Source organism: Lytechinus variegatus, chromosome 19 (assembly GCF_018143015.1).
Source record: "Lytechinus variegatus isolate NC3 chromosome 19, Lvar_3.0, whole genome shotgun sequence".
Taxonomy (NCBI): Eukaryota; Metazoa; Echinodermata; class Echinoidea; order Temnopleuroida; family Toxopneustidae; genus Lytechinus; species Lytechinus variegatus.
The window spans coordinates 2,039,200-2,051,621 of NC_054758.1; the positions used below are offsets into that span (position 1 = coordinate 2,039,200).

General features: G+C 38.3%; 1 protein-coding gene across 1 annotated transcript in view; it reads left to right on the forward strand.

Moving 5' to 3' along the window:
- The first annotated feature begins 3,197 nt into the window (after positions 1–3,197).
- LOC121405913 (isoleucine--tRNA ligase, mitochondrial-like) overlaps positions 3,198–12,422 on the forward strand; it is a 34,905-nt gene continuing 25,680 nt past the window's right edge. Inside the window, exons 1-5 of the mRNA XM_041596908.1 lie at positions 3,198–3,445; positions 6,571–6,693; positions 10,391–10,550; positions 10,925–10,997; positions 12,227–12,302. Of these exons, the coding sequence (XP_041452842.1) occupies positions 3,266–3,445; positions 6,571–6,693; positions 10,391–10,550; positions 10,925–10,997; positions 12,227–12,302 (612 nt within the window). The 5' untranslated portion in view covers positions 3,198–3,265. The remainder of the gene's footprint in view (positions 3,446–6,570; positions 6,694–10,390; positions 10,551–10,924; positions 10,998–12,226; positions 12,303–12,422) is intronic.

Genomic DNA, 12,422 nt, shown 5'->3' on the forward strand with positions numbered 1-12,422 from the left:
AAGTCATCAAGAACCACTGAAAATTTGAAATTCATGCATTTTATAATAACACAGGGGCGTCGATCCATTTTTCAGATGGTGGGGGGGGGGGCCGGGGAGGCCACTTACGTTGACGAGTGGATACCATGCGCGACCAAAAAAAAAACACGTAAAAAGGATGTCTTTTTCACGACAGGGCACGTTACGTAGGTAACGTGATAAGGGTGTCAAAAACACAAAAATAATGAAAAAAAGGTATCTATTTCACTAGGAAAATTACGTGTTTAGGGTCGAAATTGTCGGGATGATAAAACAAAATTAAAATGTTTTATAAAGGATGTCCTTTTTGCCCCAACACTTCGTGTTTAGAGTCCGATTTGCGCAAGGTGTAGAAGGTGGGGTCGTACTAAACCAAATAAGGTAAAGCCGGCGACCGAAGGACCCGTAACAATAAAACATTCCTGTACTTGATTAGGGGTTCATTTCAGGGAATTTGCCAAGAGTATCGTTTTGTTTAATACTTGTTAAGGGTAGGGTTTCACACGCCAATACTTGTTAAGGGGTGCATTTTCAGAATATGGACGTGTTTAGGGTGCTTTTCCAGACCCCATGGTCGCGCATGGTATCCACTCGTGAATGGAAGTGCCCCCCCCGGGGGGCAAAATCATGAATCAATTTTCCAAAGGCGCTCGATCACACAAAACAAAAAAACTCACACACACATATGACTATATATATATATACATGTATATACACACACATATATATATATATATATCTCACCAGCAGATTAATGCGAGCGCGAAGCGCGAGGTAAAAATTTCGATCTGAAAAAAAATTGAGTTTAATGGACGTTTTAATAAAGAACCTATCCAAAAAAAAGATTCATTGCAAATCGTAGTGGGAGTTCTTTTGAGGTTTAGATCTGAAAACGGGACCATATTCACCTATTTCATGGACTCTGGGTTTTTTGTTACAAAAATGATGTGAGCGCGAAGCACGAGCTGAAATCTTTTTATATTCGAATCTGAAAAATTGACATTTTGAGCACGATTTTAGACAAAGAATGAGTTGTGTATCTCAATCTCGCTTGATGACTTTTGTGAAACATTACCATCTTATTTTATTTTTAGCACATGCGGAATTATTGGGGGGCAAAACGATATGTTTGCCCCCCCCAAATAATTTCATTGGTGGGGCGATCGCCCCCCCCCCCCTAATCAACGCCTCCGAACACATGGGACAGCTAGCTGCTCGTTCTATATGCGTCACAAATATTTCTAATATCTTTGAATGGATTTTCTTCAAACCTTCATTGACTGATGTATTTTATTATTTTTCTACTAATTTTACTACAAACTTCTCTCCAGTGTGAACTTCCCCTTTAATCTATAAATCTATAAATGTTCAAGACAATTATCGGCTTTTTTATGGCCGCCGTTTTCTTCAAATTCGGGAACGAATATTCAAAAAATGAAAAATCTCTGAAAGAAATTTCTACTGCCTTCATCCTTGTGCTGCTATCGCCTTTTACCATATTGATCCCATGCATGAATACTGTAACTAATGCAGAAATGAAAGCAATCAATCAATAAAGGGAAGAAATTATCATGCTACGCCCAAATCATTACTTCACCTGACTTACCAACCAAAAAGTTTATTACTTTACTGATACATGTTTTCTAAAGAAAGTTAGAGGAATCTTTCACCGATGTAAGTGCCGAAAACGAAAATTCTTTTAACATCTTAATCTGCTGAAATTATTTCCTACTGATGATAAGTGATCCATCATCTCTTGCATCGATATCATGCTCATTAATATTAATCGTTATTATTATTATTATTGTTATAATTATCATCATCATTATTGTCGTTATTATTACTTTTGATAAAAAATGGCATTTCATTTTGAAAAAGGCACCTTTATTCCTTTGGGGATTCTCTTTTTTGGGGGAAGTGCCTTTGCCCCCCCCCCTCCCCCGTTCCGTCGCCCCTATTTGAGTTGCATCGCCACGTTTTGTTCACAAAATCAGTGGAAATGTCAGGAAAATGCCACTAATGAGGTCGCCATCACCATAACTAGTATAATAGCACGGACACGGACAAAATGACTATACATTTTGTTGATAACATTTTCATTTTTCTCAAAATTATTGTTGTTACATACTACCCTTGAAAATATTATATTGTACAGACTCTTGTGCCTCTAATTTCAATGCAGAAATCAAATCAAATTGAAAATTGATCCTTTTATTTAGATATAAATATAGTTTTTTGTTGTTCTGCTCTAAAAGCGCCTTGAGTATCTAATCAAGATTGAAAGTGCGCAGACGGCTATCCGGGTGCGCTATACACATCTCACTTGATGCATTATCAAATATTTTTCGTCATAATGAATCTGGAATAGGTGGACTGGTCGATGTAATGCCCTATTTTTTTTTTCAATTTTCTTGTCTTTCATTATATTCACAATATGTGTAAAACTTGTCTCTGAAACTTCTACAAAAATATAAGCTTCAAATATATGAAGTAAACAGGGCTGTCACCAGCTTTTTTCTAGGGGGGGGGGGTGCTTTTTATGAAAAAAAACACAAAAACACAAAAAACAACGTATTAACTCAATTTCATGCAGTTATATAGCCCGCCGGCCAGATCTTTTTCAAAAGAGCCCTCAAGTATCCCTACCCCCCCTCCGGTTGCTTTTTTTTTTTTTTTTTTAATTTTTTTTTTTTTGGTTCTGAAGGGGGGTGCGTTCGCACCCTCCGCACCCCCCTGGCGACAGCCCTGAGTAAATCATAATTCAATCCTGTTTCAAATGAATAAATATAATTTCAAGGCCCGTTGTATAAAATCTATCATTATGGTAACTTTGTCATCCAATGGTAACTTGCATGGAGTCCTTGATTTTTGTTGGCTGTTGATTTACGTTACCTAATACCATGGTAGCCCGGCATGGTAGTATTATGGCAAAGTTACCATGATCATTATGCAACGGGGCCCGGACAAAGTAAAAAAAATAAAATAAAAATAAGTCGGGATATGAAATCGTCAGCTTGTAAACTTACTGTTCACCGAACTTTTATGTATTTATTTAAACAGTATTAATAGGACGCTCTGTTTGTCCTCTTTCTCTATGTCTTTTTTTATTCAAAGGGGGTGTCATTTTTTCTTCCTGTATCGTTTTTACATTAATTTGCGACACTTCGCGTTCCATACAACATTGGTTCGCCGGCGGCTGCTCGATTCCCACGTTTCTTCTTGCTCCCGATCCGAAACCACGGAGAAAATGTTACTTTTTAAGGAAGCAACATGCAATATTCAACGATTAAAATATTGCTGTAGATTGCTGAAATTCCATGAAATTCCAACACGTTATAAAAGTGGGAGATACAGTGACACGTTGAATTTGCCGAACACTTCTTTTGAGCTGTGGGGTGCAGCAAACAGGGAGCAGTCAGTTCAAACGGTACGTTGCTTTAATTACACCCAGAGATCCGGGCTGCTTTACCGGGAGCTCCGGCCCGCTTCGCGTGCCGGAGCCCAGGGCCAGGGGCCCGTTTCTCAACACCGTCATAAGTCTAACTTCTTGACTAAATCGGAGTTAGTGAGCTACTTGTCCGCTAACCGTTTCACGAAGCCCCATTTACCAAGATCGGGTACCTCACTAAATATTTATGACACCTCTGTACCTGTCATAAACTTCTTTCTTGACGTAGTGGCATCACGTGGGTAGACTATGCTATGATTATGACATGCAAAAGTGCTGAGAAATGTGAAAATTATGATCTTACGTAATCAATCATAGAGGTTGAAATTACATCCAAAAACAAGTGGGTTAATACATTCAATGATCCTTGTAATACAAAGTAACTATGAAAACTGTTGGTAAAACGCCACAAAACCATTCATTTTGAAATAGTAAAATAATTTATTCGATAGAAATTCTACCACGCCAGGCCATCCATAACTGGACTTGTATTTGTCGTTTTCAGACCCTACTGACATTTGTATAAATTCTAATCTCTAATTTATGCATATAATTTGTCAAAGCGTAAGTTTCGGTATCGTAGATTTATAAAAAAATGTTAAACTATATTTCGATGATGTTTGGAATCGTAAAACATATAATTATCATAATTTTACAAATAAATGTAGGGACAGTGATTTTCCGTTTCTAAAAATTGCCTTTTCCGTTTCAGAAAATCCCAAATTCCGTTTCAGCATGTCTGGAAACGGAAATTCCGTTTCCCCATAGACTTTGTGTACAAGAAAAATTGACAATTCCGTTTACGTAGAAAACCAATGCGCAACGAGTAGCGATGTCAAAATGCTAGCGCTGCTCAAAATTTGCATCTACCAATGTACTAACATCGCTTTAAAATCCATTTTAATCGAAGAGATTCGAGCTAAAAAAGAAATTAGGGAAACATAATCAACATTAATATTTTCTCACCTTTCATATTATTAGCATTATTTTATTGTTAAATGGCATTTTATCGTTGATTTGGGGACTTTTCGGACATCGTTTTGAGCAGTCGACGACTTCCGAATATCCGCCATTTTGGATTTGATGAATCACCGTGATCATTATATCATGACCGAACGCAGAGGGCAGCAACACACGGTCGGATTCTGCCTTGTATGCGGACGTTAGTGTAAACTAATTTGGAAACGATCGAGTGATGGAGAGGCTCGAGTGTAATTACGATGTGTTGATTGTCATGATTGTTGTTGCAAAGTGAGATCGTGTTTTTTCAGTTGATATTAGTATTTTGTTGAGGATTTGGGATTACTTTCTGTTGCTTTTTTGTGCATTTTGAGAAAAAATGTGTTTTCCGTGATTTTCCGTTTGAAAAGTCACTTTCCGTTTCAAACAGCCGATTCCGTGAATTCCGTCCGTTTTCCGCGATCGCGGAAAATCACTGTCCCTATTTTAAATCCGTTATGGTTTTACTTTCGTAAACTATTAAGATTGGATATCCCGGGGGTACCCATCTCATCGTCCACACGTGATTTTTTAGTCATGAAATAAATTATTCATAATTCCATTTTTCAGCAATTGAATGCCCCAGTTTTCATTGTCTAAGTATGTATGATGCATAATTTACCTGTGCTATTATTTTCAAAAGATTTAATCCCCAATTCATCACAATATTTACAATTTTGTCATAATTTTTCTTTTTGAAAATTATGCTATTTTGTGACTAAGGCTACGTCTTGTCTGCTCTTTTTACCGATAGTATCGATATCGAGGTATTTTAGTTAGGAAGCCTTTCGTGAAACAGGTTTAGTAAGATTGGAACTAACTCCGTGGTTTGTGGATAAAGATATGACTAACTTGTCCAGGTGTTGAGAAACGGGCCCCAGGACTTGTTCGTGTACTATTAGTATTAGGCAGATCGATCAATACTCTCCAAAATGGGCTTTGATGGGGTTGCAATAGCACTCCAAATAAAAGGGGGAATAATAAATTATGCACTTAGCTTACCTCGATTATATGGATGAAGGTCTATCGTGACACATCATCAATCATGTCAAATGAACAAGGTTATTATGATTATATTATAATTTATAACCCTTTTCTCACTAATCTCAGCTCAGTTATACATATCTCCATCATCATGTGTGGCAAAATAGGGTCGGCAATGTTTGGCTTATTTTCTCTATTTCTTTGGGGCAAACATGGCAAATGCTTGATTTTTTTACACTGACAGTTTCCATTACACTACAGTTACACCTATCAGTCAGCATGGTCATGATGCCTATTATTCATACAACTTGGCTCTTATTTATTTAAATTTGATTCTTTAAATCATTTTTTTCTTAATTAAAAATTGAGATAAAAAATAAAAACTTCCTGCCATAGGGCCTAATACTTTCCACCAACACTTTCCACCAATTGAGGGCGTACACAAAAATATGCCAAAAATTCAAGTTTTTGAGCACTCTGGTGAATACTATTTAAACACCCTAATACAAAAATTATTCCCAAGTAACTAATGAAAACTAAATTGCAACTGTATGGAAATAAGTAATTTTGGTCACAAAAGTGATATTTTAATGAATTTTTAAGTGTGTGCTCTGTACAACATTGGCATACCATAGTCCTACCTGTAGATTCCCCACAGGCAGGGTGGTAGCAGTGAACAAGTGTTGTGACACAGAATCCTGACAATGTGATCTAGGAACAAACTGGACAGTGGACCCTCAATTTCAAAGAAAGGAAAAGTTCTGTCTCGTTCTTTCAAAATTGAAAACAAAATGGCCGATCGCTACTGAGGATGAACGTGATACAGAGGGTCTAACTTTTCCTTTTTTATTTGGAGTGCTATTGCGACCCCATTCTACACCATGTTGTAGCGATGATGTTGGAGAGTATTGATCTACATAATATTACACAGACGAATCCTGGACTCCGACCCGCTTCGAGCCAGGAGGCTCCCAGTGTAAAAATCTTCCACTAACGTGTGCTTGCTCTCCACGGAGCCAGGGATTGTGTCCCATTCATGTTTGTGTACTGCGAAAAAAGCTGAGATTACCATATTAAAATGAATTGGTAAAAATCGAGCTCTGTGTTTTTTTTTCCAACAGGCTTGTGGATTTGAAGAGCTTTACTCATGGCAGAGGAATGTATCTCGGGATAAACACTTCACATTACATGACGGCCCACCCTATGCGAATGGAGACGTGCATGTTGGTCATGCATTAAATAAAGTAAGTATACGGTAAAATATAAATGTAGACTTTTTTGTGTTCGCTATTCCGCAGGGCTCCACACTAACCCTATTTTCTACTGGTTCAACCTGTTCATGTCGGACCAGCAGATGTCCAATTTTTCAATTTTTTACTGGTCCGAACCTAAAATTTACTGGTCCCCAAAAATAAAAATATAAAAAGTGACTTTTTAGTTTATTTTGCTGACTCAAATTGGTTTCAATGCCCCCCCCCACAACAACATAATTCATTAGAGCCATTTCTAAACTTTGGAGAGCCATTTTTGAAGATGCCAGATCCATTTTAGAATTTACAAAAGAAGAGAAAATATTTTCATCAGTTTGATATATATTTTCTACTGGTCATGTTGGACCAGTAAATCTGGCTATTTCTGAAAAACTACTGGCCAGACAGCAATTTTTACTGGTCTGGGACCATCGGACCAGTGCCAGTGTCACGCGCTGTCTATGGGGCCACTCTCTACAATGCACCAATTCCTTTGATTATCGTTTAATTATTGTTTTAATGGCTCAAACATGGAGTAATGTGCACATCGCGTTGTAACCAAAAGGAAAAGGCACTATGTATCAAATGACCTTTGAATTGGATTGGAAAATGCAAGTCAAATCACATTGGAGAGCTGAGAGGCTTTTGTCAAGTCGGTGGACCTGGGGTATGACCAGGACAGCAGCGAATCTAAGTCATACTTAAATCTTTGTGAAACATCCCCCCCCCCCCCAGTTTTGTTTTGTGGAGTTAAAGGGGAATGAAACTTTTGGAACAAATAGGCTTGTGTAGAAACAGAAAAATCAAAGAATAAGAATAAAGAAAGTTTGAGAAAAATCAGACAAATAATGAGAAAGTTATGAGCATTTAAATATTGCAATCACTAATGCTACGGAGATCCTCCCATTGGCAATGCGACAAGGATGTGTGATGTCACTGATGAACAACTTTCCCTTTGGTGGACTATAAAATACCCTCAAAATATCTCTTTTGCTTTTTCGTATGATGATACAAACTCTTTATCCATGATGTATTCTTAAAAAATATGTATTACATGCCCTCATGTAGAAAGAACACATGATCTATGGATAGATGTGATAAAAGAGGCAATTCAAGTGAAATATATATTAAAGTAATGGGGAGAGTTCACAAGTGACATCACACATCTTTGTCTCATTGCCAATTTGCTATCTCCATAGCATTAGTGATCGCAATATTCAAATGCTCATAACTTTCTCATTATTTGTCCGATTTTTCTCAAACTTTTGTTGATCTGTTTCTTTGATTTTTCTGTTTTCACACAAGCTATCTTGTTCCAATGGTTTCATTCTCCTTTAAGTTAACAAGGTTTAGAGTATAAAATAACCTGAGTGTTTCAATGGCATAGAGACTGTTGATCCACATTAACTCTTAACATGCCACGCACACTACTAACCCAACGCCACAGTGCTAATCCGATGCTAATCCCCTGTGCCAGCCACAAAACCCCCCTGTGCCACATTAATTTTGGGATCGCGAGTCATATTCGCTCCTTTCAATAGTCATGATTACAATTGCTTGTAACTCTCTAACGATTAGTTTATCCACAAAATATTGTGTAGTAAAGTTGTAGGAAATTTCATACCCCTTATAATGGTGTCCTCATATGGATTGGTTATTATCTTTACCGCTAAAATATGAGTTGTATCAAGTAGTTCCATTTTGTGGAGTGTTTTGTATGGATCAAAAAACCTAGGTCTCTTCCCTCTCCGAGGCGGAGCCACATCTTGTAAAAAATGTAGAAATACAGTGTACTCGAAAAAGTCGAATGTAAACCTCGTGAGTAATTTGATCTGTCAGAAAGCAGAGTTCGCAGTGCGCACAATAGTGCTAATTACGGCGTGCATGCGACGCGCAATACAATGAAAAACGGCGTAACAATGATTGTAATTCCGAATGTGCGCAGTCATGCACGAAGCAGGCGAGGGTAGGAAACAATGCAAGCACAAAGCAATCAATAGTAGGCGTGCAAGCACGAGTGTGGCATGTTATAGTACTCAGTGAGTTAAGAACTGCAATGTCTCACTGGATATTGTGTACATTTTTCGGATTCTGAAAGATATTATCAACTGTTTTTCCAATTACCACCACATTGATCAGTGCCCTAGGTTTCATATCAAAATGATAGTCGCTATTAACTCTTTGTCCGCCAAGTTCGCCGATTGGCACACTTGGGGTGCGTTTATTCGACACTTTTTTACCCTAGAATCACAAACATGAAACACGAAAAAAAGGGCGTTTGGAAAGACGTTTCTGTAGAATCACGAACGAAATAGGTTGTATAAACGACATCGTGATTTGAATCATGATTCTATGACGTCATTGTGTCGTGCTTCTTCCGGGTTCGACTCAAAGGCGCGCGCTGTGTTTCGTGCAGGTTAATTTTCGTGTAGCAGTATTGCCAGTATCTAGGAATTATCATTCTGTGTATTGTACCCCCGGGGTTGTACTGGAGCGTCATTTGTATATTTCATTGTTTTCATCAATCATTTCTTCAAGTTCCAGAGGCACAAATTGGACCGATCGACGATGAATTAACTCAGGGCTCTGCTTGTGCTTTGGGCTCAGCCTGAAGCACAAGCATCCCTTACCGGGATTCACAGAAATAAGATCGACGATCCCTTTCAGCGGCGCTTGCGAGGGAGGGATTTCAACGGAGATGTGGCACCGCCTGTCGAGACAAATTTAACAGAATTCGTGCTCAGTACAGGACCATCATAGACAAGAAAAATCGATCGGGAGGTGGGAGGGAGGATAATGACCCCTTCTGGTTCCCGATCAAAAACAATATGAGGTACAATACACGGAATTCTGGAAGTAAAAGATTTATTTTTCGGAAGCCGAGTAAGCGATGCACTTGCACAAACGTTTGCTCGTTAGCTCCGGCGGCAGCAAAATCTAGCAGCCGACGTGAAGTTAGAAACACGTGCGAAAATGTTGACCTATACTTCCTGGGTCAAACTGCGCACTGTGATGCGCACTGGATCGGCCCGAATTCAGGGAGAAACAGCGTTAGAAAGATGGTCGTATAAATGCTGATTCTGTCGGATCGTGATTCATGCTGCTGTTTTGAATCATGATTCAAATTGTGATTCAAATCATGATTCTGGGTCGAGGTCGCATAAACGCAGCCTTGCTGCTTCGCCAAGTACGCCGATTGGCACAAATCTCATGACAATCCGATTACATTGATTTAAACAATACTATCAATCACAAAAGCTAAGCTCTTTAAGCTGTACTTCCTGTCTTGCCATTGAAAACAAATAGCCTAGGCTTAGAGTATTGGGCCTGTACTATTATTCTTTGACAAAGGGGTTAAAAGTATGTTCTCATATCTTGTAAAAATCTGGGAATGAATAGCCTGTACTCTTATAGTTTGCCAATTGAAACTTGAAGGTTTCCATTGATTAGAGATATATCTTCTAAACATGAGTAAATATTTATGAAACATACATCAATACAAAGCTAATTTCATACTCTACAACTTTACTGAGAATATTTGTCTGTAGGAAAAAGCATAAAAAGGTTACAGCCATGTAAACTACGCATGCAAATCCAGAGCACCCATTTCTGGTGTCCACAGAATTAATCCGGCAATAGGAGATTCCGTGCACGGTGGACAAAGAGTTAAATACTTTTTATCGTTTTTCAGATTCTCAAAGACATCATCAACCGTTACAAGCTGATGAAAGGTTACAAGGTTCACTATGTGCCTGGATGGGACTGTCATGGTCTACCCATTGAACTCAAAGCACTTACCGAATCCAAAGAAGATTTCAGAAAGCTTTCTGCTTCAAAGATCAGGTCTCGAGGTAAGAGAAGGATTTTAAAAGATAAATACCAGTTGTGTATACAATGTGAAAATCATTTTGAAAAGAATCCAATAATAAAACACCTAAGTGTTATATAGTGTGCCCAAAAAATTCTGGTTGGAAATTTGAATTGAAGTATTTAAAAAAAATTGTAATAATGTATTTTTTTTTCTTTTGGGTATAAGGGCATTTCTAAAGTTGAGGCAAAAATTTCAGGATGCAATCTGCCTTTATACCTGTCTGATGTGCAGTTACAAAATTTGTTTAAGATAGATGTTCGAAGAGGTTTTACTTAGAACCCCCCCCCCCCCCAGCAAAATTGCACCAAATCAAAGTCTTCTTTTGACAATACTATATTCTTTATTTCTATCCAGCTAGAAAATTTGCATTGAAAGCCATTGAAAGTCAGATGACAGCATTCAAACGATGGGGTATCATGGCTGACTGGTAAGTCGCTTTGGCCAGAATTCACACAGGTGGTTTTGAAAACCCACGGTTGAGTCCGTGGTTTATGCAGATTTCCTGTATAAATTACGCTTACATTACCGCGTATATTAAAAAATGTCCAATGCTGATGCACGCTTTTGTGACAGTGCGCCAAATTGACGCCTGTCGCTGTGGTTATCTATGCTATTTTATTCAGGAGTCTACCGTTTTGAATTAATGAGTCCATTTTTCAAACAGTGGACTCATAAATAAAATAGTGTATCTAACCATGATAACAGGCATCAGTTTGGGGCACTGACAAAAGTGCACATCAGCATTGAAATTTTTTATACATGCTCCCGATACGCGTAATATAAGCATAATTTATACAGGAAATCTGCATAATCTATGGATTCAGCCGTGGGTTTTTAAAACCACCTTTGTGAATTTGGGTCATTGGCTGCGGCTGTGGGGCCTGTTGCCTCAGATGCTTGGGTTAATTGTCACTTTGTCTAATCCTGCTTGTCTACTTAATTTGTCTAATTACCAACTTGAACTTGTCCAATTACCAACTCGTCTACTACCTTTTGGTCTGCCATCAGTTCATCCACTATCCACATGGTCTACATGAATTTGCCATTTGCAAAATGCAAAGAGTTGCCAATCCCATTTTAGTGCTGCATCTTATGGTGCCTCTATTGTGTGCATGTTGTCTGCGCTGCAGACTCACAGTAAATTGGCCTTTATTATTGTCTAGGATGAATCTAACTGACTGAAAATGAGTCACATCGCAAGATTTGACATGTCAAACGTCTTAAGATTTGGTCTGCGATCCTACTGCAACAGAGCGGGTCGTAGTTGCAGCATGTTGTAGGTTGGCGCACACTCTGACTTTGTTGTGATCAGATCTTGGTGCAATCGCATCGCAGAGTGTACACTTGGCTTAAGATACCGCTGTTCTATACATTACGAAACTTTGTGTTTAAAAATGGATCTCATCTGACACCCCAATTTCAAACTCCAAGCTACTTTCACTCGCCCCCCCATCCCGATATCAACAAGGAATGGTTATCCTTAAAGGACAAGTCCACCCCAACAGAAACTTTAAACGCGAGAAATGCAACTTTCCCCCAAAACTGAAATTGGGGTGTCAATACCCCACTTGAGATCCCATTGACTAACACGCAAAACTGAGCTTTCTTGTTCCTTGCGAATGAAATGATCATTCTTGCATTTTTTTGTTTTGACAGGGATAATTGCTATTACACCTTTGACAAAGAATATGAAGCTTCGCAACTCCAACTCTTCCTTGACATGTATGAAAAGGTAATAAAACATAGATGTAGTAAAACATACATGTATGGCACCGTTTTGACAATCTTCCAACTTCTGTTGATTTATTAATGAATGAATGTATAAATGAACCAGAGTTTTGGTCCTTTCAAG